We start from the raw sequence: 22,769 nt of genomic DNA on the forward strand, positions 1-22,769 counted from the left end.
CTGCCTGCCCCGCCCCGCCCCGCCCCGCCCCGCCCGCCCCGCCCGGCCCCGCCCCGCCCCGCCCGCCCCGCCCGGCCCCGCCCCGCCCGCCGTGCCGCGGCTGCTGCCAGGCAGGGGCTGCCCGCGGGGCGCTCCGGGCGGCTCCGCGCTGCCACCTTCCGGCCCTCGCTCGGCCGGCGCGGGACCCGCGCTCCTGGCGCGCCCCCTGGCGGCCGGCGGCGGCGCTGCGGGCGGCGCGGCTCGGGGCCCGTGCCCGCGGGCGGCGGAAGCGGAAGCGCTGGCGGGCGGAAGCGGCGGGCGGAAGCGGCGGGCGGTGACGTGTGCGGCGCGGCCGGCGGCATGGAGGGGCTGTACCACCACACCAACAAGTGCGTGAGGCGCCGCCACGGGGCGTGGGGGGCAGCGGCTGCGGCACGGCAGGCTCCCGGCGCCCCCCGGGGGCTCCCCCGCCTCAGGAGCTCCCCCGGAGCCTGGCTCTGGGGCCGCGGAGGAGGCAGAGGCCTGGCGGCGCCGGTCCACGTTGGCCACGTCAGTGCGGGAGGGAGCCGGGGGCTCGGCGGGGCCTGGCGGAGCCCCGCGGGTGCCGCAGCGGCCTGTGGCAGCAGGGCTGCGGAGGTGTCCGGAGGCTGTGACCCCCCCGGGAGAAGCTCCTCCTTAGCCCTGAGCCCCTCTGTGCTGCACGGGCAGGGCTCATCCCGAGCGCGCAGCGATGGCAGTGGCGAATGGAGGCGAAGCAGCTCCTGCAGCGCTGGTTCAGATGCAGGAACTTGTGGGGGGAGGCCGCAGCAGACAGCGGGGCCAGGGCTCTGCGGCGCTGAGCGCTGCCCCGGGAGGCGGTGTGGGACTCGAGAGGCTCTCCCTGGCTGGTGGCACGGAGTGGGCCTGGCCCTGCCCCGAGCCAGGCCTCGCAGCGCTCCTCACAGCCACGGCCCAGGGCAAAGGGCTGCCCGGGGAGGTGCTCAGGAGGGGCTGGGATGTGGCGCCTGGAGCTGTGGTGTAGTTGTCAGGAGGTGCTGGGTGACAGCTTGGCCTTGATGAGCTCTGAGGTCCTTCCCAGCCTGGCTGGTGCTGTGATTCTGTGTGGCTGTTGCTGGGCAGGGTCCTGTTTCCTGCCCCTTCCCTCCTTGCTTTGCTCTGTGTCACAGAGTGGTTGGGAGAGTCCTTGAGGCACCAGCCAGGTCCCCTCTCTGGCCACGGCCAGGGATGTCTCCCCCCAGGGCAGGTTGCTCACTGCCCTCTCCAGCCTGGAATGCTGCTGGGGCTGGGGTTCCAGCACCTCTCTGGGGCCTGCAGTGCCCGAGCTGTGTTGCTGCTGTTTGCTGTCACTCTGGGGACACTCTGAATGCTTTATTTCCTTGCCCACCTCTCCCCCACACCTGTGGCATGGGGAGGGTCCTGCTGAGCCTGCAGCAGCTCTGACCCAGGTGCCTTGGCTAAGGTCTGGCTGCCACACCTGGGCTCCTTAAGAGCCATTTCAGGGGCAGTGTGAGTCTGAGCTGCCTGAGGGGTCCCAAAGAAACAGCTTTGAAAGCAGAGCTCCAGAACAAGTCTGAGCAGCTGGGTCTGTGTGTGGTGAGGTTCAAGGGCTGTGCTGCTGAGGACATCTCAGTGATCCCTTGAGCAGCACAGAGTGGGGATTGGGAGCCCTGGGAGGAAAAAACCTCACTGAGGAGTAAAATAGAGACAGCAGGGGCAGGGAGGGGACTGAGCTTGTCTGTGCCCTGCTGAGACCTCCCTGCACTGAGGGCTGGGGCAGGGCCAGGGAAGGGCAACAGAGCTGGGAAGGGGCTGGGGAGCAGGGCTGGGGAGGGGCAGCTGAGGGAGCTGGGGGTGGTTGGTGTGGAGCAGAGGAGGCTGAGGGAGACCTCCTTGCTCTCTGCAGCTCTGAGGAGGCTGCAGCCAGGGGGGGTTGGCTCTGCTCCCCAGGCTCAGGGGATAGAAGGAGAGGAAATGGCTGAAATTGTGCCAGGGGAGGCTGAGGTTGGAGAGGAGACAAAATGTCTTTGGTGCAGGAGTGGTCAGGGCCTGGCAGAGGCTGCCCAGGGAGGTGGTGGAGTCCCCATGGCTGCAGGTGCTCAGGAGCCTGTGGCCATGGCCCTTGGGGCCAGGGTTTGGTGGCCATGGGGGGGTTGGGCTGGTGTTGGACTGGGTGGTCCTGGAGGCCTTCTCCAGCCCCTGTGAGTCTGTTTCAGGCTCTGTTAGTGCTGCAGCTCAGCAGTGCCCAGCTTGCAGTGGGGCAGCAGTGGGGTTTGGTCTGCACTGTGCCTGCAGGGCTGTGCACAGGGCTGGGGAGGTCTCACTGGAGCCAGCTCTGCTCCTGGTCAGATCTGTCCTCTGCTGGGAAGTGCCTCTGAGCTCTGCTCTGCATGGCAGAGCTCCCAGCTGTGTGTGGCACAGGGAGAGCCCCAGCTCAGGCTGTAAGCAGGAGCAGGGAGTGCCCTGGGAGTGTCTGAAGAGGAATCAGAAAGCTCTCTCCCTTGAGCTCTCTCAAGCCCAAGTGCCTGCAGCAGGTTCTGAGTGCTGAAGGACTGGGCTGGGGCTGTGTGGTCAGTGCTGCTGCTCTGCACTGAGGCTCTTCAGGCCTTCTGTTCTCCTCTGTGCTTTCAAGTACAGCAAAGGTGACTGTCCTGAGGGAGGGCTTGGTTCTGAACTGCTGCCTGACCTCTGCTGTGCTTTGCTTTGTCTTTGACAGGCAGGTCCACGAGGTGCAGTCCTACATGGGGCGCCTGGAGACCTCAGACAGGGACTCAGTGCACTGTAAGTGGCTGGGGGAGGGAGTGCCAGGGGCTGGGGGAGGGAGTGCCAGGGGCTGGGTGCAGAGCTGGACAGGAGCTGGCACCGAGCACTGCCAGCCCAGCCCCAGCCCTGGCCTGGGCTGAGCCCCAGCAGGGTGGGCAGCAGGGGCAGGGAGGGGATTCTGCCCTCTGCTCTGCTCAGACCTCCCCTGCAGGGCTGGGGCAGCTCTGGAGCCCTCAGCACAGACAGGGAGCTGGGGGAGCAGGGCCAGAGGAGGCCACAGCAGTGCTGGCAGGGCTGGAAGCCCTCTGCTGGGAGCCAGGCTGAGAGAGTTGGCCTTGGGCAGCCTGCAGGAGAGAAGGCTCCAGGGAGACCTCAGAGCAGCCTTCCAGTGCCTGAAGGGCTCCAGGAGAGCTGGGGAGGGACTTTGGCCAAGGGCTGGGAGTGCCAGGCCAAGGGACAATGGCTTTGAGGTGGGAGAGGAGAGACTGAGAGTGGAGAGGAGGAAGAAATTCTTTGCAGTGAGGGTGAGGAGAAGTTGTGGAGGCTTCAGCTGAGCCAGGCTGGATGAGGCCCTGAGCACCCTGTGCTGGTGGGAGGTGACCCTGCCCATGGCAGGGGTTGGAACTGGATGACCTTTAAGATCCCTCCCAAGCCATCCTATGGCAGGTGGCCCTGCAGTCACTGGGACCAGCTGGGGAACAGCTCCAGGGGGCAGTCACTTGGGTGGCCTCAGCCAGGAGCTGCTTTGTGTGAGGGCTGCAGCACCTCTGCCATGAGCACAGCCTGAGGGAGCTGGGGCTGTGCAGGCTGGGGAGGAGAAGGCTCCCAGGAGACCTCATTGTGGCCTTGCAGGATCTGCAGGGGGCTGCAGGAAAGCTGGGGAGGGACTTTTGGGGGTGTCAGGGAGGGACAGGACTGGGGGGGATGGAGCAGAACTGGAAGTGGGGAGATTGAGATTGGCTGTGAGGAAGAAGTTGTTGCCCAGGAGGGTGGTGAGAGCCTGGCACAGGCTGCCCAGGGAGGTGGTGGAAGCCTCCTGCCTGGAGGTGTTTGCAGCCAGGCTGGAGGTGGCTGTGAGCAACCTGCTGTGGTGTGAGGTGTCCCTGGGCATGGCAGGGGGCTGGGGCTGGCTGAGCCTTGAGCTCCCTTCCAGCCCTGCCAGCTCTGTGAAGAAAGCCCTGCCCCCCTGCTCCCCAGCCCCCTGCCCCCCAGACCCTTCCCCAGCTCTGTTGCCCTTCCCTGGCCCTGCTCCAGCCTCTCAAGGTCCTTCTCGGACTCAGGAGCCCAAACCTGACCCCAGGATTCCAGGTGTGGCCTCCCCAGTGCCCAGCCCAGGGGCACAATCCCTGCCCTGCTGCTGCTGCCCACAGCATTGCTGCCCCAGCCCAGGCTGCTGGAGGCCTTCTTGGCCCCTGGGCACTGCTGCCTCAGCTCCAGCTGCTGGCACCCAGCACCCCCAGGGCCTTTTCTGCTGGGCAGTTCCCATCCCCTCTGCCCCCAGCCTGGAGCCTCCCTGGGGCTGTTGTGCCCCAGGTGCAGCACTCAGCACTTGGAGTTGTTGAACCTCCTCCCAGTGGCCTCAGCCCTGGATCCATCCTGGCCAGGTCCCCTCCTCCCCTCCAGCAGATCCCCACTGGCACCCAGCTTGGTGTCCTCTGCAGGCTCCCTGGGGGTGCCCTGAGCTCCTCTCCCAGAGCATTGCTAAAGACATCCAACAGAGCTGGCCCAGCCCTGAGCCCTGGGGACAGCTCCTGGGAGCAGCCCCCAGCTGCAGTGCATTCCCTCCCCCAGCACCCTCTGGGCCCAGCCAGCAGCAGCCAGGTTGGGCAGGGGGCTGTGCCAGGGGCAGGGGGCTTCAGAGTCCCTGGAAAGGTTTCTCTGTTGGCTGAGGAACAGGACTGGGAACCAGGACATCAAACTCCTCACAGCTTTCTCCTCCAGCTCTGGGCTCATCCCTTCTGCTGCAGGGTGCCCAGGGCAGCAGTGCTGTGGCTGGCACTGGCAGCTGTCTCCTGGCTGCTTGCCTGCCAGGCTCAGCTGTCCTCAGTGGTGCAGATCAGAGGGCTGAGGACCAGCTGATGGATTTGTTGCTTGCTCTTTGGCTGTGTTGAGATCAAAGGGCAGAGAGAAGGAGTTGGTTGTGCTGCTTGCTTGCCTGGGCTCTGCTGAGAGCCCTTTCCTGGCAAGCCTGAGAGGCAGGGCAGGAGCCAGAGCTGCTCAGACACAGCCACAGGATGGGAGGGGCTGGAAGGGACCTTGCAAGATCATCCAGTCCAAGCCCCTGCCAGAGCAGGTCACCCAGGAGGTCACCCAGGAGGTCACCCCCTGCTCTGAGCCTGCCCAGCCTGAGCAGGGAATCAGAGCTGGTTGGGTCTGCAGGGCTTGGTGGCTCTTCAGGGTGGCTCTGCCCAGGCACCCTGGGGCTGCAGGGCTGCCCCCATGGCTGCACAGCCAGCAAGGTGCTGCTGGAGGGGACCTGCAGCTCCCTGCTCAGACACAGGAGTTGGGGCCCTGCAGCCCCCCAGGCCCTGCAGCCCCCCAGGCCCTGCAGCCCCCCAGGCCCTGCAGCCCCCCAGGCCCTGCAGCCCCCCAGGCCCTGCAGCCCCCCAGGCTGTGCCCTGCTGGTTGCTGTGGTGGTTGCAGGAGGAGGGCAGCTGAGGGCTGTGGCTGGTGCTGGGCTTGCAGAGCTGCCCCTCTGTGACTCCCTGGGCTGCAGGGGCTGTGCTGCTCCCTGCTGCTCTTCCCCTGCAGGTCAGCAGAAGCAGCTGAACTGATTCCAGGGGCAATGGTTTGGTGCTTTGTTTCTTGTTTGCCCTTGCAAGGGCCTCAGCCCTGTTCTGGCCACATCTTTTCTGAGCTGTTTGCCCACCCTGAGGCCCAGGCTCAGCCAGGCTCCCCTCCTGTGGGCATGGAATGGTCTGGCCTGGAAGGGACCTGAAAGATCATCCAGCTGCACCCCCTCTGCCATGGGCACACCTCCTGCTAGACTCAGGGTGCTCAGGGTCCCATCCAGCCTGGCCTTGAGCACCTGCAGAGCTGGAGCCTGCACAGCTCAGGACAAGCTGCCCTGTGTGTGCTCACAGCCTGCCAGCAGTGCTCAGAGGCTTCAGTTCCTTCCTGGCTGTGGGCTTGGGTGAGCAAATCCTGCAGGGGGGATGTGGGAGTTTAAATCACAGCCTCAGAGCTGCCAGGGCTGGAAAGGACCTCCAGGCTCAGCCAGCTCCAACCCTCTGCCATGCCCAGGGACACCTCACACCACAGCAGGTTGCTCACAGCCACCTCCAGCCTGGCTGCAAACACCTCCAGGCAGGAGGCTTCCACCACCTCCCTGGGCAGCCTGTGCCAGGCTCTCACCACCCTCCTGGGCAACAACTTCTTCCTCACAGCCAATCTCAATCTCCCCACTTCCAGTTCTGCTCCATCCCCCCCAGTCCTATCCCTCCCTGGCACCCCCAAAAGTCCCTCCCCAGCTTTCCTGCAGCCCCCTGCAGATCCTGGGAGGCCACAATGAGGTCTCCTGGGAGCCTTCTCCTCTCCAGCCTGCACAACCCCAACTCCCTCAGGCTGTGCTCACAGCAGAGCAGCTCCAGCCCTCTGCTCCTCCTCCTGGCCCTGCTCTGGACACCTTCCAGCCCCTCCAGAGCCTTCCTGGCACAGAGGCTCCAGAGCTGGCCCCAGAGCTCCAGCTGTGGTCTCAGCAGAGTGGAGCAGAGGGGCAGAATCCCCTCCCTGCCCTGCTGGCCACACTTCTCTTGCTGCAGCCCAGGCTCTGCTTGGCTCTCTGGGCTGCAAGTGCTCCCTGCTGGCTCCTGCTGAGCTTCTCCTCCCCCAGCACCCCCAAGGCCTTTTCTCCAGGGCTGCTCTGCAGCCAGTCCCTGCCCAGCCTGGATCAGTGCCTGGGATTGCCCTGCCCCAGCTGCAGGACCTTGCCCTTGGCCTTGTTGAACCTCCTGAGGGTGTCCTGGGCCCAGCTCTGCAGCCTGCCCAGGTCCCTCTGGATGGATCCTTCCCTCCAGCTGTCAGCAGCACCACAGCTTGGTGCTGAGGGAGCCTCAGTGCCACTCTCCATGGCACCAACAAAGCTCTTAACCAAGCCTGGTCCCAGAGCTGATCCCTGAGGGACTCCACCTGGCCATGGACCACTGACAGCCACCCTCTGGGTGCAGCCCTCAAGGCAGTTCTGTGCCCACTGAATGCTCCTTCCCTGGCCCCCAGCCTGCCCCAGCCTGGAGCCCAGGATGTGGTGCAGGGCAGTGCTGAAGGCTGTGCTCAGCTCCAGGTCAATGTCAGTTGCTCAGCCTTCACCTCTTGATGTTGTGACCTGATGCATGGAGCTGAGAGGGAGACAGGCTCTGACCTCCTGGAAGAGCCAGAGGCCTCCCTAGCTCCCTCCTCCTCCTCAGAGGGAGGAAGGAAGGAAGCAGAGGCAACAGTCTCAAGGTCTTGAGCTCAGGAAGAGTCCTTTGATGACCTGCAGGGTTCTGGGTGGCCTCTGCCCAGGCAGGGTTTGCATCTCTCAGGGGTTTGTGCTGCTTTGGCTGCTGCTGAGCTGCTGCCTCCTCTCAGGCTGCAGCACTTCCATTCAAATCACATTTTTCCTTCCCTGCAGTAGTGGAGAACGAGATCCAGGCCAGGATAGACAACATCTTCAGCAGCCTGGAGAGGCTGGAGATCCTCTCCAGCAAAGAGCCTCCCAGCAAGCGCCAGAATGCCAAGCTGTGAGTCCCTGCTCTTCACTCAGGGGGCAGGGGTGGCTGGGGCAGCATTCTCATGGTGTGGGGAAGTCCTTTGCCTTCAGGCTTGAGTGAAACCTCTCTGCTCTGCATAACTTAACCTCCCTGCTCTGCAGCAGCAAGATGGAGGCAGAGAGGCAAAGCCTCCTCCCTGCAGCTGAGCACAGACTGCTGCTGGACCTGGACCCCAGGCTGAGCTCTGGGCTGAGCAGAGCAGGGCACAAGGTTGCAGCCTCCTCCCTGCAGCTGAGCACAGACTGCTGCTGCAGCTGGACCCCAGGCTGAGCTCTGGCAGGTGGCTCAGGAAGGCCTCCAACCATTGCTGCTCTATTTAGTGGCCCCTGGGGAGGTGAGGAGTTGAGCTGCCTCAGCTGGTGTCATTTTCTCTGGCCCATTCTCCCAAGGTGAGGAAGTTTGTGAGGCTTGGGTGGAGCAGGAGGTGGGAGCAGAGGGCTCAGGACTTGCACTTTGCAGTTGGAATTGATTCTGTGGCTCTGCTGTTAACATTTGCTCCCCAAGTGCCTTTGCAGACACTGGGGGCAGATGGAGGCACCAGGAGGAGGTTCTTCTCAGTGGGGGTGGTGAAACTGGGCCAGGCTGCAGGGGACCCTGCAGGGTGTGGTTGAGGCCCCAGCCCTGCAGACATCCAAGGTCAGACTTGAGCAGCCTGCTCTAGCTGGAGCTGTCCCTGCTCACTGCAGGGGGGTGCACAAGGTGACCTTGGAGGCTCCCTTCCAGCCCACTGCTTTCTGTGCTTCTCTGAGTCCTTGTCACCTCTGGAGAGGTCTGGAGTTCACACCCAACACTGACCAGGGGCAGTGGAGCTCTGGGGTTAGCTTTATCCCAGTGGAGATGCTTCCTGCACTGCTGAACTGCTCACAAGCACTCAGCCCTAGGTCATGCTGCTGGTTAGCATGGAACCATGGCATGGGCTGGGTGGGAAGGGACCCCCAAAGCTCCAAGCCCTGCAGCCAGCAGGGCCAGCCCCAGCCCCAGCAGGCTGCTCACAGCCCCAACCAACCTCCCCTGCACTGCTGCCAGCCATGGGGCAGCTCCCAGCTCTCTGGGCAGCCTGGGCCAGGCTCTCCCCACCCTCACTGCCAAACCTTTCTCCTTCTCTCCACTCTCAAGCTCCCTCTTGCCCTTTCCAACCATCCCCCCTTGTCCTGTCCCATCAGGCCCTGCTCAAAGCTCTGTCCCCAGCTCTCTGCTGGGCCCTTGAAGCACTGCAAGGCCACCAGAAGCTCTCCCTGGAGCCTTCTCTCCTGCAGGCTGCCCAAGGCCAACTCTCTCAGCCTGGCTCCCAGCAGAGGGCTTCCAGCCCTGCCAGCACTGCTGTGGCCTCCTCTGGCCCTGCTCCCCCAGCTCCCTGTCTGTGCTGAGGGCTCCAGAGCTGCCCCAGCCCTGCAGGGGAGGTCTGAGCAGAGCAGAGGGCAGAATCCCCTCCCTGCCCCTGCTGCCCTCACTGCTGGGGCTCAGCCCAGGGCAGGGCTGGGCTGGCAGTGCCTGGTGCTGGCTCCTGCTGTGTCTGTCCTCAGCTTTCTCACAGCTCCTTTGAAGCACTGAAACTGGAAAGCTCAAACCTTGATGTGCAGGGGGTGGTGAGACAGGAGCTGTTCAGATCCTGCCATCTCTCCCAGCCTGTGGGCAGCTCCTGAAGGGCTCCTGCTGGGCTGTCCAAGGCAGCTCAGGAATTCAGCCTCACATTCAGCTGCCCCCCAGTTAAAGAGTTGTTTGGAGAAGGAGGCAGAGAAGGTGTGAGACTGGAACATGGCTCTGGCCTGGCCTGGCCTTCATCTTCCAGATAGCAGAACCCTGCCTAGCAGTGAAGCTCTGCATGGGGCAGCAATGAGCCCTGCAGGCAAGAAGGGCAGCAGAGCATCGAGCGGAGTGTGGCCAGCAGGCTGGGGGAGGCTCTCCTCCCCCTCTGCTCTGCCCTGGGAGGCCACATCTGGAGTGTTCTGTCCAGTTCTGGGCTCCCCAGCTCCAGAGGGACAGGGAGCTGCTGGAGAGAGTCCAATAGAGAGCTATGAGGATGAGGAAGGGACTGAACCTCTCTGCTGTGAAGAAAGGCTGAGAGCCCTGGGGGTGCTGAGCCAGGAGAAGGCTGAGAGGGATCTGATCAATGTTGATCAATAGCTGAGGGCTGGGGGGCAGGAGGCTGGGGCCAGACTCAGTGGTGCCCAGGGACAGCAATGAGCACAAACCCAGGAGGCTGCACCTGAGCAGGAGGAGAAACTTCTGTGGTGTGAGGCTGCTGGAGGCCTGGAGCAGGCTGCCCAGAGAGGCTGTGGAGTCTCCTGGGGTGGAGAGCTTCCAGCCCCCCCTGGGCAGGCTGCTGGGGGAGCCCTGCTGGGGCAGGGCTGGGCTGGATCCAGCGGTCCCTTCCAGCCCCCCCCCAGGCCGCTGCATTCAGCCCTTTCCCCCTCCAGCTGCTGCTAAGTGTTCCATAGTCTGAGGAGCTTGCAGGGAAGGACTTCCCTGCCCCCCGGCCGCGTTCCCGAGGGACCTGCGCCGGCCGCTCCCGGGGGGCGCTGGATGAGCTCCGGAGGTCCCTCCCGGCCCCCCCCCGCTGCCGAGCCCAGGGTCACCTCCGGCCTCCTGCTGTGCCCCTTGCAGCCGTGTGGAGCAGCTCAAGTACGACGTGCAGCACCTGCAGAGCGCGCTCAGGACCTGCACGCAGCGCCGCCTGGCACGGGAGCAGCAGGAGCGGCAGCGCCAGGAGCTGCTGGCCAGGACCTTCGCCCCCAACGTAAGGCCCTGCCGCGGGGCTCTGGCCCTCCCTGCCCGGCCCTCCCTGCCCCTCCCTGCCCCTCCCTTTCCCTCCCTGCCTGCTCCTCCCTCCCTGCCCCTCTCTCTCTGCCTGCCCCCCCGACCCCCATCCTGCCCCCCCCTTGCCCCTCTCTCTCTGCTCTCACACAGGAGCTCAGCCAGAGCTCAGCAGCACTGCAGCAGCAGTGGAGAGGTGGAAGGATAGAGGAGAGATGGAAAGGGAATCAGGGTAGAAAAGAGTGGCAGTGTGTGTGGGGAAGAGTCCAGCCCAGGGGCAGAGAGCTGCTGCAGGCACTGCAACATCTCCTGTGGGGCCAGGCTGAGGCAGCTGGGGCTGGGAGCTGGGAGCAGAGCAGCCTGAGGGGTGCAGGGCTGGAGCCAGGCTCTGCTCAGGGCTGGAGCCAGGCTCTGCTCAGGGCTGGCCAGGGACAGCACAGGGGGCACTGGGGGCAAGCTGGAGCAGAGGAGGTGCCAGGGGACCAGGAGGGGAAACTTTGTCCCTGTGAGGGTGCAGAGCCCTGGGGCAGGCTGCCCAGAGAGGCTGTGGAGTCTCCTGCTCTGCAGAGCTTCCAACCCCCCTGGCTGTGTTCTGGGTGCCCTGCCCTGGCAGGGGGCTGGGCTGGCTGAGCTCTGGAGCTCCCTTCCAGCCCCTGGCACTGATCCTGGGCAGTGCAGCTCTCCCATGAGGAGAAGTTGGGCTCTGGGAAGCAGCAGGGAGAGACTCAGCAGCTGCTGCTCCTGGGTTTCTCTCCTTGCACCTAGAGCAGGTCAGGGAGGGGCAGTGAGCTCAGTGCCCAAGTGTCCTTCTGTGGCTTGGTCTCCTCTCAGCCCTGCTGGCAGCGGGCACCAGGCAGCCTCCCATGGCCCAGCCACAGCTCCCTCTCTGGGAGAGGCTCCTCGGTGCCTGCCTGGGATCCATGCTGGAGCCGCTGGGGCAGGGCCGAGACCCCCCCCGGGGGGCAGGGCCGAGACCCCCCCCGGGGGGCAGGGCCGAGACCCCCCCCGGGGGGCAGGGCCGAGACCCCCCCCCCGGCAGGGCCCTGCTCTGCAGCTGCCCAGAGCAGTTCTGCTCTGAGTGATGCTCAGCTGGGGGCAGCTTGCCCTGGGCTTAGCTTAGTCCTTGGGCCTGGAGATTTGGGGTTATTTGGCTTCCTTTGGGTTTTCTTTGGCCTTGTTTTGGGTTTAATTTGGTTTATTTGGGGGTTGTTTATTTTGTGTATGGTTTTCATTGGGTTTGATTGGGTTGGTTTAGGCTTTATTCAGTTTTACAGGGGTTTGATTTGGGGTTTCCTTGGGTTTGATTTGGTTTTCATTGGGTTTGAGTTGGGGTTATTTATTTTTATTTGCTTTTTTACTTGGTTTCATTTGGCTTTATTTGGGTTAATTTAATTTTCTCTGGGCTTTATTTGGGTTTTATTGGGTTTCTATCTGGTTTTTCTTGGGGTATACTTGGGTTTAATTTGGCCTTCATTGGCTTTATTTGGCTTTATTGGGTTCAATTTAATTTTCTTTGGGCTTTATTGGGTTTTATTTGGGATTTAGTGGGTTTCTGGTTTTACTTGGGGTTAATTTGGTTTATTTATCTTTACTTGGTTTTTAATTTGGTTTATTTGGATTTATTTGGGTTTTAATTGGCTTTATTTGGGCTTTATTTGGCTTTAATTGGCTTAATTTAATTTTCTTTGGGCTCTATTTGGTTATATTTGGGTTTTATTGGGTTTCTGGTTTTACTTGGGGTTTACTTGGGTTCAATTTGGTTTTAACTGGGTTTATTTGTCTTTATTTGGTTTTTAATTGGCTTTATTGGGCTTTAATTTGGTCTATTTGGGGTTTATTTAATTTTGGGGGGAGGTTATTTCTTTTTAATTGGTTTTTATTTGGCTTTCTTTGGGTTCAGTTGGGTTTGTTTGGGGTTTATTTACATGGTTTTGAATTGGGTTTTACTTGGGTTGATTTCTTTCTCATTGGTTTTCTTTGCCTGTATTTGGGTTTATTCCATTGTATTTGGGGTGCCTTTGGTTCCTCTCTGCTTTTACTTGGGCTTTGCTTGGGTTGAATTTGGGTTGAATTGGGTTTGTTTGGGTTTCATTCTTTGTGTTTAGTTGGTTTTTAATGGGGTTTGTTTGGCTTTGGGTTTTTCTTTCATTTGGGTTTTATTTCTTTTTAATTGGTTTTTATTTGCCTTAATTTGGCTTTCTTTGGGTTCAGTTGCTTGTGTTTGGGGGTTATTGGGGGTTTAATTGGGTTTTATTTGGGTTTGTTTATTTTTAATTGGCTTTGGCTCTCTTTGGGTTTCTTTATTTGGGGTTTATTGGGTTTCTCTCTGGTTTTATTTGGGGTTTAGTTGGCTTTATTTGGGCTTTATTTGGCTTTATTTGGGTTGGTTTGGGATTTATTTGGGTTTGTTGGGCTTTATTTGGATTTACTTTATTGTATGGTTTTTGGGTTTTGTTTGGGGTTTTGGGAGTTGGCTTTTTGTTCTTTTGTATTTTAGTTGGTTCTGTTTGGGGTTTATTTGGTTTCAATTTGGGGTTATTTGGGTTTCTTTCATTTTATTTGGGTTTGATTTGGTTTCTCTCTGCTTTTACTTGGGGTTTGCTTGGGTTCCAGTTGGGTTGGTTGATTTTTATTTGCTCTTTACTGGGGTTTGTTTGGGGTTTATTTTATTGGGGGTTCATTGATGCTTTTAGTTGGTTTTTATTTGTATTAATTGGATTTATTTGGGTTGATTGATTTTTATCTGCTCTTGACTGGGGTTGGTTTGTCTTTGGGTTTTATTTTATTGGGGTTTCATTGAGTTTTAGTTGGGTTTTATTTGGGTTTATTCCATTGTATTTGGGTTTGATTTGGTTTCTCTCTGCTTTTTCTTGGGCTTTGCTTGGGTTGAATTTGGGTTGAATTGGGTTTGTTTGGGTTTCTTTATTTTAATGTGGTTATTAATGGGGTTTATTTCTCTTTGGGTTTTATTCTATTTGGGGTTTATTTCTATTTAATTGGATTTTCTTTGTCTCTATGTGGTTTTCTTCAGGATGAATTGGTTTGGTTTGGGGTTACTTGGATTTATTTCTTTTTATTGGGGTTTTAATTGGCTTTTATTTGGCTTTGTTTCTCTTAAATGGCTTTGATTTGGCTCTGGGTTTCTTGAATTTTATTTGGGGGTTCTTTGGTTTCTATCAGGTTTTAGTTGGGGTTTACTTGGTTTTAATTTGGGTTTATTTGGCTTTATTTAATTTATTTGGGGTTTAATGGGATTTATTTGGCTTTATTTAATTTTATTTGGGTTGTAATGGGATTTATTTGGCTTTATTTTTATTTGGGTTTTAAGGGGGTTTATTTGGCTTTATTTAATTTTATTTGGGGTTTATTTCTTTTTAATTGGTTCTTATTTGTAGCTATTTGGTTTTTTCTGGGTTCAGTTGGTTTTGTTGGGGGTTTATTTGGATTGCTTTCTGTTCCATATGGTTTTTAATTGGTTTTTATTTGGCTTTAGTTTATTTTTAAGCGGTTTGATTTGGCTTTATTTGGGGTTCTCCAGTTTGATTTGGGTTTCATTAGTGTACATTTGGGGTTATTTGGGTTTGGTTTTGTGTGGGTTTTATTTGGCTCTATTTGGGTTTCTTCAATTTGGGTTTTAGTGGGTTTCTAGCTGGTTTTATTTGGGGTTTGCTTGGGTTCAATTTGGGGTTATTTGGGTTTCTATTTGGTTTCTAATGGGCTTTGTTTGGCTTTATTTGGTTTGATTTGTGGTTTATTTAATTGGCTTTAATCTGTATTTATTTGGTTTGATTTGGGCTAAACTGGTTTGATTTGGGCTAAACTGGGTTGATTCATTTTAATTTGGTTTTTATCTGGGTCTTGTTGGGGGTTTTTTGGGTTTTGTGGGTTCTGTTCTTTTTTGTTTCAATTGGTTCTGTTTGGGGTGGATTTGCTTTTAATTTTGTTTTCTTTGGGTTTCTTTATTTTTAATTGGCTTCATTTACCTTTATTTGAGTTTTGATTGGTTTTATTTGTCTTGATCTGGTTTCTGTTTGGTTTGGGGGGATTGTTTTGGGGGTTTGTTTTTATTTGGACTGGATAAATTGGGTTTATTTGGGGCTTCATTTGGGTTTAATTTTGTTCTATTTTGCTTTATTTGTATTTGGTTTTTAATTGGGTTTATTTGTCTCTATTTGGGTTTATTTAAGTTTATGTGGGTTTATTTGGGTTTTGTTTGGATTCTGGTTGGGTTTATTTGGGTTTGGGTTGGTTTTATTTGGGTTTAATTTGGGTTTATTTGGTTTCTAGCTGGTTTCTGTTTGGTTTTAATTGGGTTGGGTCTGGGTCTGGGTTGGGTTGACTTGGGTCTGGGTTGGGTTGACTTGGGTCTGGGTAGGGTTGACTTGGGTCTGGGTAGGGTTGACTTGGGTCTGGGTAGGGTTGACTTGGGTCTGGGTAGGGTTGACTTGGGTCTGGGTAGGGTTGACTTGGGTCTGGGTTGGGTTGACTTGGGTCTGGGTTGGGTTGACTTGGGGTTTAATGGTCTTTAATTGGGTTTTATTTAATTTTCTTTGGGGTTTAATTGGCTTTTATTTGTCATTATTTGGTTTCTGGTTTCTGTTGGGTTTTATTGGGGGGGGTATTTGATTTTTTTGGTTTGATTTGGGTTTAATTTTGGCCTATTCTGGTTTATTTGTACTTGGGTTTCAGTTGGGTTTATTTGTCTCTATTTGGGTTTATTTAATTGTATTTGGGGTTATTTGGTTTCTCTTTGGTTTCAGTTGGATTTTATTTGGGGGTTTTGTTTTATTTTGGGTTGTCACTGGTTTCATTTGAGGTTTATTTGGATTTATTTCTTTTCATTTGGGGTTTTCTGGTCTGATTGGGATTTTGTCCTTAGTTTTTGCTTTAGTTGCTTGTATTTTGGGGGCTCTTTGGGTTGAATTTTGTTTTCTTTGGGCTTGTTTATTTTTCATGGGTTTCATTTGCCATTATTTGGGTGTATTTAATTTTAGTTGGGTTTTAGTTGTCATTGTTTGGTTTCCATCTGCTTTCAATTGGGGTTTTAGTTGGATTGTTTGGTTTTATTTGGGGTTCATTTGGGTTTAATTTTGTTCTGTTTTGGTTTGGTTTTCATTGGGGGGTTTAATTTGGTTTATTTGGCTTTATTTGGTTTTATTTACTTTTTATTTGGCTTTATTTGGTTTCTGTCTGGTTTTAGTTGGACTTTATTTGGGTTTTTTTTGTTATATTTGGGGTTGTTTTGTTTTTATTTGGGGGTTAATTGATTTTATTTGGGTTTGAGTTTATTATTTGGGGTTTATTTGCTTTTATTTGTCTTCATTGGGGTTTATTTGGCTTGATTTGGCTTGGTTTGGGTTTGGCTGGGTTTGGGTTTGGCTTGATTTGGGTTTTAATTGAGTTTTGCTTTGGGTTTTATTTGTGTGTGTTTTTAATTGGTTTTATTTGGGCTTTATTTGGTTGTAACTTGGGGGGTGAGGGTTTGTTTGGTTTTTAACTGGTTTCATTTGGGTTTCTTGCTCTTTGGGTTTGGTTTCATTTGGGTTTGTTTGGGTTTATTTCTTTTACTGGGTTTTTCCTGGGGGTCTGACTGCCTTCTTACTGTTTGTTGTATTATTAAAGGCCCCAAAGCAAACATTCCCCAGCTGTGTGGTCAGGAGCTGTTGGGACAAGGAGGAGAGGAGGTGCCAGTGCCACTGCCTCACCACCTGGGCAGTGTGCTGCTGTCAGAGCCTGGCAGGGCAGTGGCACTCAGCTGGTTGGGGGCTGGTTCAGAATGATCAGCAAGACTGCAGCAGCACACTGGAAGCCTGAGCTGTGATGTGCCTCTGCAGGCAGGGAGAGGTCTCCAGCAGCTGTTGCCAGCTGTGTGAGCAGAGCAGGGCTGAGGGCCAGCACCAGGCTTGCAAATGCAAATAAGCAGTGGGCTGGGGTTTAGTTTTCACAGAATCCCAGAGTCAGCCAGGCTGGAAAAGACCTCAGAGGTCATCAAGTCCAACCTACTCCCTAACACCTCCTGACAGCTAAACCATGGCCCCAAGTGCCACATCCGAGCCTTTCCTGAGCACCTCCAGGGATGGGGACTCCACCACCTCCTGGGCAGCACACCCCAAGGGCCAATTCCTCTCTCTGGGAAGAGCTTTCTCCTCCCCTCCAGCCTAAGCCTCCCCTGCACAGCTTTCTCCTTTTAGCTGCTGAAAGGTGCCTCAAGGGGACAAAAAAAGAGCAAGATCCTTGTGTGCTCCTTTGAACTCCTGCCCCATATGGGGCTTGGTGGAGAGCTGGGCTGCAGGAGACTGCTCAGGGAATCACAGGATGGTTGGGTTGGAAGGGACCTCAAAGCTCATCCAGTTCCAGCCCCCTGCCATGGGCAGGGACACCTCCCCCAGCCCAGGCTGCTCAGGGCCTCATCCAGCCTGGCCTGGAACACCTCCAGGCAGGAGGCAGCCACAGCCTCCCTGGGCAGCCTGTGCCAGAGCCTCCCCAGCCTCACTGCCAGCAATTTCTTCCTCTTCCCCAGTCTCAGTCTCCAGTCAGGGGCAGAAATTTTCCCTTGGCTTTGTTGAACCTCAGGAGGTTCTCATGAGACCACTTCCCTGTCCTGCCCAGGTCCCTCAGTCCCACACCACTCAGCTTAGTGTCATCTGCACACCATCTCTCCTCTCCCAGCTCAGAGCCATTGTCCCTAGGCCTGGCAATCCCAGCCCTTGTCCAGAGTCCTTCCACAGCTCTCCTGGAGCCCTTCAGGTGCTGCAAGGCTGCTCTAGGGCCATGCAGTCCAAGCCCCATGCAGCACACAGGGGCAGTAGGGCAATGCTGATCTCTCTGTGGGGTCTCAGCCTGCTGGTTTGGTTTGAGGTTCACAGAGCCTCCAGCTCCATCCCAGCCTATTGCACCCCCCAGCAATGGCAGCTGAGCCTGTGAGCAGCCTGAGCAGGCCCTGCAGCATGGCTTGGGAGAGCTGCAGCAGTGAGCTGAGATTGAGCTTGATCAGAAGATATGGTCCTGAGCTTTAAAATCTTCCCTTGGACCATTCTGGACAAGGCCACAAAGAGGAGGGGAAAGATCTGCTGCCACCTGATCCCCTGTGAGGAGGGGCAGCAAACTGCTGCCTTGTGCTGCACCCTGCCAGCTCCTGCAGGGGAAGTGGAATCTTGGAGATCAATCAGTATCTGAGGTGGCAGCAGGGAGCTGCAGCCCAAGGGCTCTGCTCTGCAGGCTGAGGTAGGACAGCCCAAGACTTGGCTCAGCAAGTTAGCAACAGAGCTGGGAAGGGGCTGGGGAGGGGCAGCTGAGGGAGCTGGGGGTGGTTGAGCCTGGAGCAGAGGAGGCTGAGGGAGAGCTCATTGCTCTCTGCAGCTCTGAGAGGAGGCTGCAGCCAGGGGGGGCTTGGGCTCTGCTCCCCAGGCTCAGGAGATAGAAGGAGAGGAAATGGCTGAAACTGTGCCAGGGGAGGCTGAGGTTGGAGAGGAGGCAAAATGTCTTTGGTGCAGGAGTGGTCAGGGCCTGGCAGAGGCTGCCCAGGGAGGTGGTGGAGCCCCCAGCCCTTGGGGCCAGGGTTTGGTGGCCATGGTGGGGCTGGGTTGGTGTTGGACTGGGTGGCCCTGGAGGCCTTTTCCAGCCCCAACACTTCTGTGAGTCTGAGCCTAGTGCTCCATTCACATTTGCTCAGTTTCTGTCACAGCTTCTTCATCAGGCTCTGACCTGCAGCTGCTCACAGCTCTGTTGGCTTTCAGCTGCTGCTTCTTTACCCCCTTGCAGTGTGGCAGCAGCTCCAGGCAGTGCCACTCCACTCCCTGTCCCTTCTGTCACTGCCACCTCCACTTCCTGTCCACAGCAGCCACCTGAGTGTGCTCAGAGCAGGCCTGGTGCTGCCCCACACTTGGGAGCAGGCTACCAGCCACCTCCTGCCCTCAGTGCCAGCTCTGCACCTGGGTGGCTGCTCAGGCACAGTGCCCACACTGACCTCCCCCCAGTGCCATTCCTGGCCATCAGGCAGTCTGGGAGCCAGGAGCAGTTCTCTGCACTTCCAGGGGAGTGCTGTCCAGAGAGGGTCAAACTGGAGACCTTCTGGAGAGAGAGAAAGAGAGAGATCACCATCCCCTCTGTGCAGTGCAGGTGGCAGAATTGGGCCCAGCTGTGGCAGGGTCACAGTTTGGCTGAGCCACAGCATCTCCCCTGCAGAGTTCATGGCTCTGGTTTGGGGTGCTGTGAGCCAGGCCTCAGGGAGCTGGGCTGCTGGGGGGCATCTCCCAGCCCCTGTCCTGCAGCCTCTTGGTGCTCAGAGCTGTGGCAGGAAGCCTGAGAAGCCTTCCAGGGGCAGTGTTCAGAGGGCTCCTTGGGAAGCCTCCTCTGCTGCTTTGCTCTTCTCTCTTCCTGCCCTTTCCTCCCTGAGCTGATGGGAAACTCTCTCCTGGCCCTCTGACCTCCCTCCTTTGGTCCTAGCTGCCCTTGAAGGCCTGATCACAGCCCCCCCATGAGAGCTGCAGGCTTGGGGCAGAGTGGTAGGAAGCTGCCAGCAGAGCCAGCCCCGGGGGTGCTGGGTGCCAGCCCCAGGGGTGAGCCAGGCTGTGCCTCCTGCAGGCCTCTCTCCATTCTCTCCCCCCTCAGCTGCTGCTGTTCCATCTCATATCCTTGGGAGCCCCCAGGCAGAGGCTGGCTGCAGCCCCCCTGGCCCCTGCTGGCCCTGCCTGGGCGGGAGCCGAGCAGCTGCCTCTCGCCCACAGGACTCTGCCACCTCCATCCCCATCGACGAGAGCCTGCAGTTCACTGAGTCCCTGCAGAGTGCCCACCGGGGCATGGATGAGCTCATTGGCAGTGGCACCAGCATCCTGCAGGGGCTGAGGGACCAGAGAGTCACACTAAAGGTGGGGGCACCCTTTGTCTTGCCAAGGACACCCCGGGCTTGGCCCTGTCTGTGAGGCCCAGGCCGTGGGCAAGCGATGGCTGAGCTGGGGCCGGTCCCCTGATGCCCCTGGAGCCTGGGCACCTCCTGGACCTCTTTAGGCTGGAGAGGAGAAGGCTGAGAGGGATCTGATCAATGTCCATCAATGTCTGAGGGGTGGGGGGCAGGATGCAGGTGCCAGGCTCTGCTCAGTGGTGCCCAGGGACAGCACAAGGGGCAGAGACCTGCTGGAGAGAGCCCAGGGGAGGCTCTGAAGCTGCTGAGGGGCCTGGAGCAGCTCTGGGAGCAGCAAAGGCTGAGAGCCCTGGGGCTGAGAGCCTGCAGCAGAGCAGCCCCAGAGGGCAGCTGAGCAATGCTCAGCAAGAGCTAAAGGCTGGGGGGCAAGAGGCTGGGGCCAGGCTCTGCTCAGTGCTGCCCAGGGACAGGTCAAGGGGCAGAGGGCACAAACTGCACCCCAGGAGGTTCCATCTGAGCAGGAGGAGAAACTTCTGTGGTGTGAGGCTGCTGGAGGCCTGGAGCAGGCTGCCCAGAGAGGCTGTGGAGTCTCTGGTGTGGAAACTTTGAAGCCCAAGCTGGATGTGTTCTGTGCACCCTGCCCTGGCAGGGGCTGGGGCTCTGCAGGTCCTTCCACCCCCTCCCATCCTGTGATTCTTTAAGCTTTCTGTGGGGCCTGGCAGGCTTCACCTGCTCCCAGCTGCAGCCCCGCTCCCAGCTGCAGCCCCGCTCCCAGCTGCAGCCCCGCTCCCAGCTGCAGCCCCGCTCCCAGCTGCAGCCCCGCTCCCAGCTGCAGCCCCGCTCCCAGCTGCAGCCCCGCTCCCAGCTGCAGCCCCGCTCCCAGCTGCAGCCCAGCTGCAGCCCCGCTCCCAGCTGCAGCCCCGCTCCCAGCTGCAGCCCTGCTCCCAGCTGCAGCCCAGCTGCAGCCCCGCTCCCAGCTGCAGCCCCGCTCCCAGCTGCAGCCCCGCTCCCAGCTGCAGCCCCGCTCCCAGCTGCAGCCCTGCTTTGTTGCCCTCTGCTGATCTTGGGTTGGTTGGTGGAGGAGGGGAGGTTGTGGCCAGCTCCTGCTGAGCATCCCCAGAGCAACCCCACAGCTGCTGGGAAGTGCCTGGGGCTGGTGATGAGGATGGTGACTGCCCCAGGGCTGATGCAGCCTCCCTGAGCACTGCTGGTGCCAGTTCCCTGTCCCCATGCCTCAGAACAAAGCTCTCTCTGGTGTTGCCCAGCCTGCTCCAGGAGCTGCTCAGAGCACACAGAGTGTGCTGGGGGCAGCTGGGGCTCAGGGTGGGGGCAGCTCCCTCTCTGCTGCACTCAGCCTCAGCTGGGGGCAGCTCTGTCTGCTCTGGGGGTGCTCTGCCAGAGGATTTAGGCTTTTGGAAGTGCTGGATGCCTGCTTGTGGTCAGAGGAACCCCCCCTGAGCTCCAGGGGCTGCCCAGGCAGGCCAGGACCACCCCAGGGGCTAACAGCAGAGGACATCTCAGAGCCACAGGATGGTTGGCTTGGGTTGGAAGGGAGCTCAAAGCTCATCCAGGGCCAGCCCCCTGCCATGGGCAGGGACCTCCCCCAGCCCAGGTTGCTCAGGGCCTCATCCAGCCTGGCCCTGAGCACCTCCAGGGAGGGCACAGCCACAGCCTCCCTGGGCAGCCTGTGCCAGAGTCTCCCCAGCCTCACTGCCAACAACTTCTTCCTCCTCTCCACTCTCAGTCTCCCCTCTCCCAGCTCAAAGCCATTGTCCCTCATCCTGGCACTCCCAGCCCTTGTCCCAAGTCCCTCTCCAGCTCTCCTGGAGCCCTTCAGGTACTGGGAGGCTGCTCTGAGGTCTGCCTGGAGCCTTCTCAGGCTGAGCAGTGTCCTCTGTGTTGGGCCCTGGGTGGCTGTGCAGGGTCAGCACAGGGGCTGGGGGCAGGAGTGGAGCTGTGCTTCACTCAGGAGTTTGGGTTCCTGAGCCTGCAGGGCTGAGGCCCTGGTTCAGGGCAGTGTCTGAGGGGGTCCTGAAGCACTTGAGTCCTGCAGGGCTCTGGGGAAGGCAGCAGACACCAGAAGTGCAGCTGGCAGAGAGGGCCAAGGCCCTGCTGCTGCAGGGAGATGGAGAGGGCAGGACAGAAACTTGAGCCTGGGAGGGACTCCAGAGCTCCCCCAGTGCAGCCCTGCAGCCAGCAGGGCCAGCCCCAGCCAGAGCAGCCCCAGCACAGCCAGGGGCAGCTGGGAGGTGTCCCTGCCCATGGCTGGGCTTGAAGGTCCCTCCCAACCCAACCCCCTCTGGGAGTCCAGGAGCCTCCAGCTGGAGCAGGCTGCCCAGAGCCCTGCTGCTGAGCACAGCACTGCCCAGGGCTGGGAGCTCAGCTCAGCACCCAGCCAGCAGGGCATGAGCCCCAGCCAGGGGGACAACCAGGCCCAGCCAGGAGTCAGTTAGTCTCCACATCCAGCCATGGATTAATTAGTCTCAGCCAGGGGTCAGTTAGTCTCAGCCAGGGGTAATTAGTCTCCCTCTCAGCCCTTCCCAGCTCTGCAGCACCTCCCCTGCAGCTGTGCAGGTTGCAGTGCTCAGAGCTGCTTCCTGGCCCCTGCTGGTGCTTGGCTGTGCCCTGGGAGCTGCTGCCCTGGGGCTGAGCTCTCTGTGCCCCCAGGGAGCTGCTGCCCTGGGGCTGAGCTCTCTGTGCCCTCTCCTGCCCCCAGGGCACCCAGAAGAAGCTGCTGGACGTGGCCAACATGCTGGGGCTGTCCAACACAGTGATGAGGCTGATCGAGAAGAGAGCCTTCCAGGACAAGTACTTCATGGCTGGGGGGATGCTGCTCACCTGCCTCCTGATGCTGCTCATCCTGCACTACCTGAGCTGAGCTGCCAGGCTGCCCCCCAGCAGCTGGGTGCTGGCAGCAGCACGGACCCTGTGCTCCAGACTGCCCTCTCCTCTGGGTGCTGCTGGGCAGCAGCTGCTCCTGCGGCCCTGGACGCTGCTGGGGGAGAGCAGAGCTCCCTGGGGTGCTGCAGCTGGCACTGGGCCTGGGGCTGTGCTGCCCTCACCTGCAGGGCTAGGGCCTGCTTGGCTGGGAGGCAGGAGAGGACCTTGTTGCCCTTGGGCAGGCAGGGGCAGGGCCAGAGGCAGAGCAGCTGCCCTGAGCCTCCCCTCTGCCAGCTGCGAGGGACCTCGGTGGCTGCAGTCTGCAGCGGCGCTGGGGGAGCACAGCATGGGGCCTTGAAGCATGGCCACAGCCTCAGCTCCTGGCTCTGTTCACACAGTCAGTGGTACCCAGCACCAAGCTCCTGGCTTGGCCTGGAATTCCCTGAGCTTCTGGCACCTTCCCATCCCTGCTGAAGCTGCACTGGGGGCACCCCAGGCCTGTCTCAGCTCTGCACCGTGTGCCAGCTCCTCCCCAGGCCAGGAGATGGTTCTGGTTGTGCCCACAGAGCTGAGCTGGGCTGTGTGCTGAGCTGCTCTGAGCCTCCCTGCTCTGCTTGCACCAGAGCTGCAGGTCCTTGCTCTGCTCCCATCTGATGTGGGGTTGTGAAGTTCCTGCTCTGGAGTGGGCTCTCTGCTGTCCTTGCACAGCTGCAGTGGCAGTGGGCCCCTTCCCCTGGGGCCAGTTGTCAGCAGTCCCCTGGAGTCTTGGGGTGCAGAATGGCCCTGAG

General features: G+C 58.3%; 1 protein-coding gene across 2 annotated transcripts; it reads left to right on the top strand.

The window, feature by feature from the left end:
• The first annotated feature begins 328 nt into the window (after window positions 1-328).
• On the top strand, window positions 329-22,301 carry GOSR2 (golgi SNAP receptor complex member 2). Of its 2 annotated transcripts, XM_054176869.1 has the most exons (6): window positions 329-368; window positions 2,693-2,757; window positions 7,349-7,457; window positions 10,092-10,224; window positions 18,968-19,108; window positions 21,818-22,300. In XM_054176869.1, the coding sequence occupies exons 1-6, from the start codon at window positions 340-342 to the stop codon at window positions 21,977-21,979; spliced, it is 639 nt and encodes a 212-aa protein (XP_054032844.1). In that variant the 5' UTR covers window positions 329-339; the 3' UTR covers window positions 21,980-22,300. The 2 variants fall into 2 exon arrangements, with proteins under 2 accessions (XP_054032844.1, XP_054032845.1); XM_054176870.1 differs by lacking the exon at window positions 18,968-19,108 and having other exon boundaries at window positions 21,818-22,301.
• Window positions 22,302-22,769: the final 468 nt, after the last annotated feature.

The sequence above is a fragment of the Dryobates pubescens genome, chromosome 36 (assembly GCF_014839835.1).
Source record: "Dryobates pubescens isolate bDryPub1 chromosome 36, bDryPub1.pri, whole genome shotgun sequence".
Classification (NCBI taxonomy): domain Eukaryota; kingdom Metazoa; phylum Chordata; class Aves; order Piciformes; family Picidae; genus Dryobates; species Dryobates pubescens.

Excerpts from the sequence above, each read along its gene's own strand:
- GOSR2 (XM_054176869.1), top strand. The coding sequence starts at position 340 with ATGGAGGGGCTGTACCACCACACCAACAA. Across the intron at positions 2,758-7,348 it reads AGACAGGGACTCAGTGCACT|TAGTGGAGAACGAGATCCAG; the intron begins GTAAGTGGCTGG and ends CCTTCCCTGCAG. Across the intron at positions 10,225-18,967 it reads CCAGGACCTTCGCCCCCAAC|GACTCTGCCACCTCCATCCC; the intron begins GTAAGGCCCTGC and ends TCTCGCCCACAG.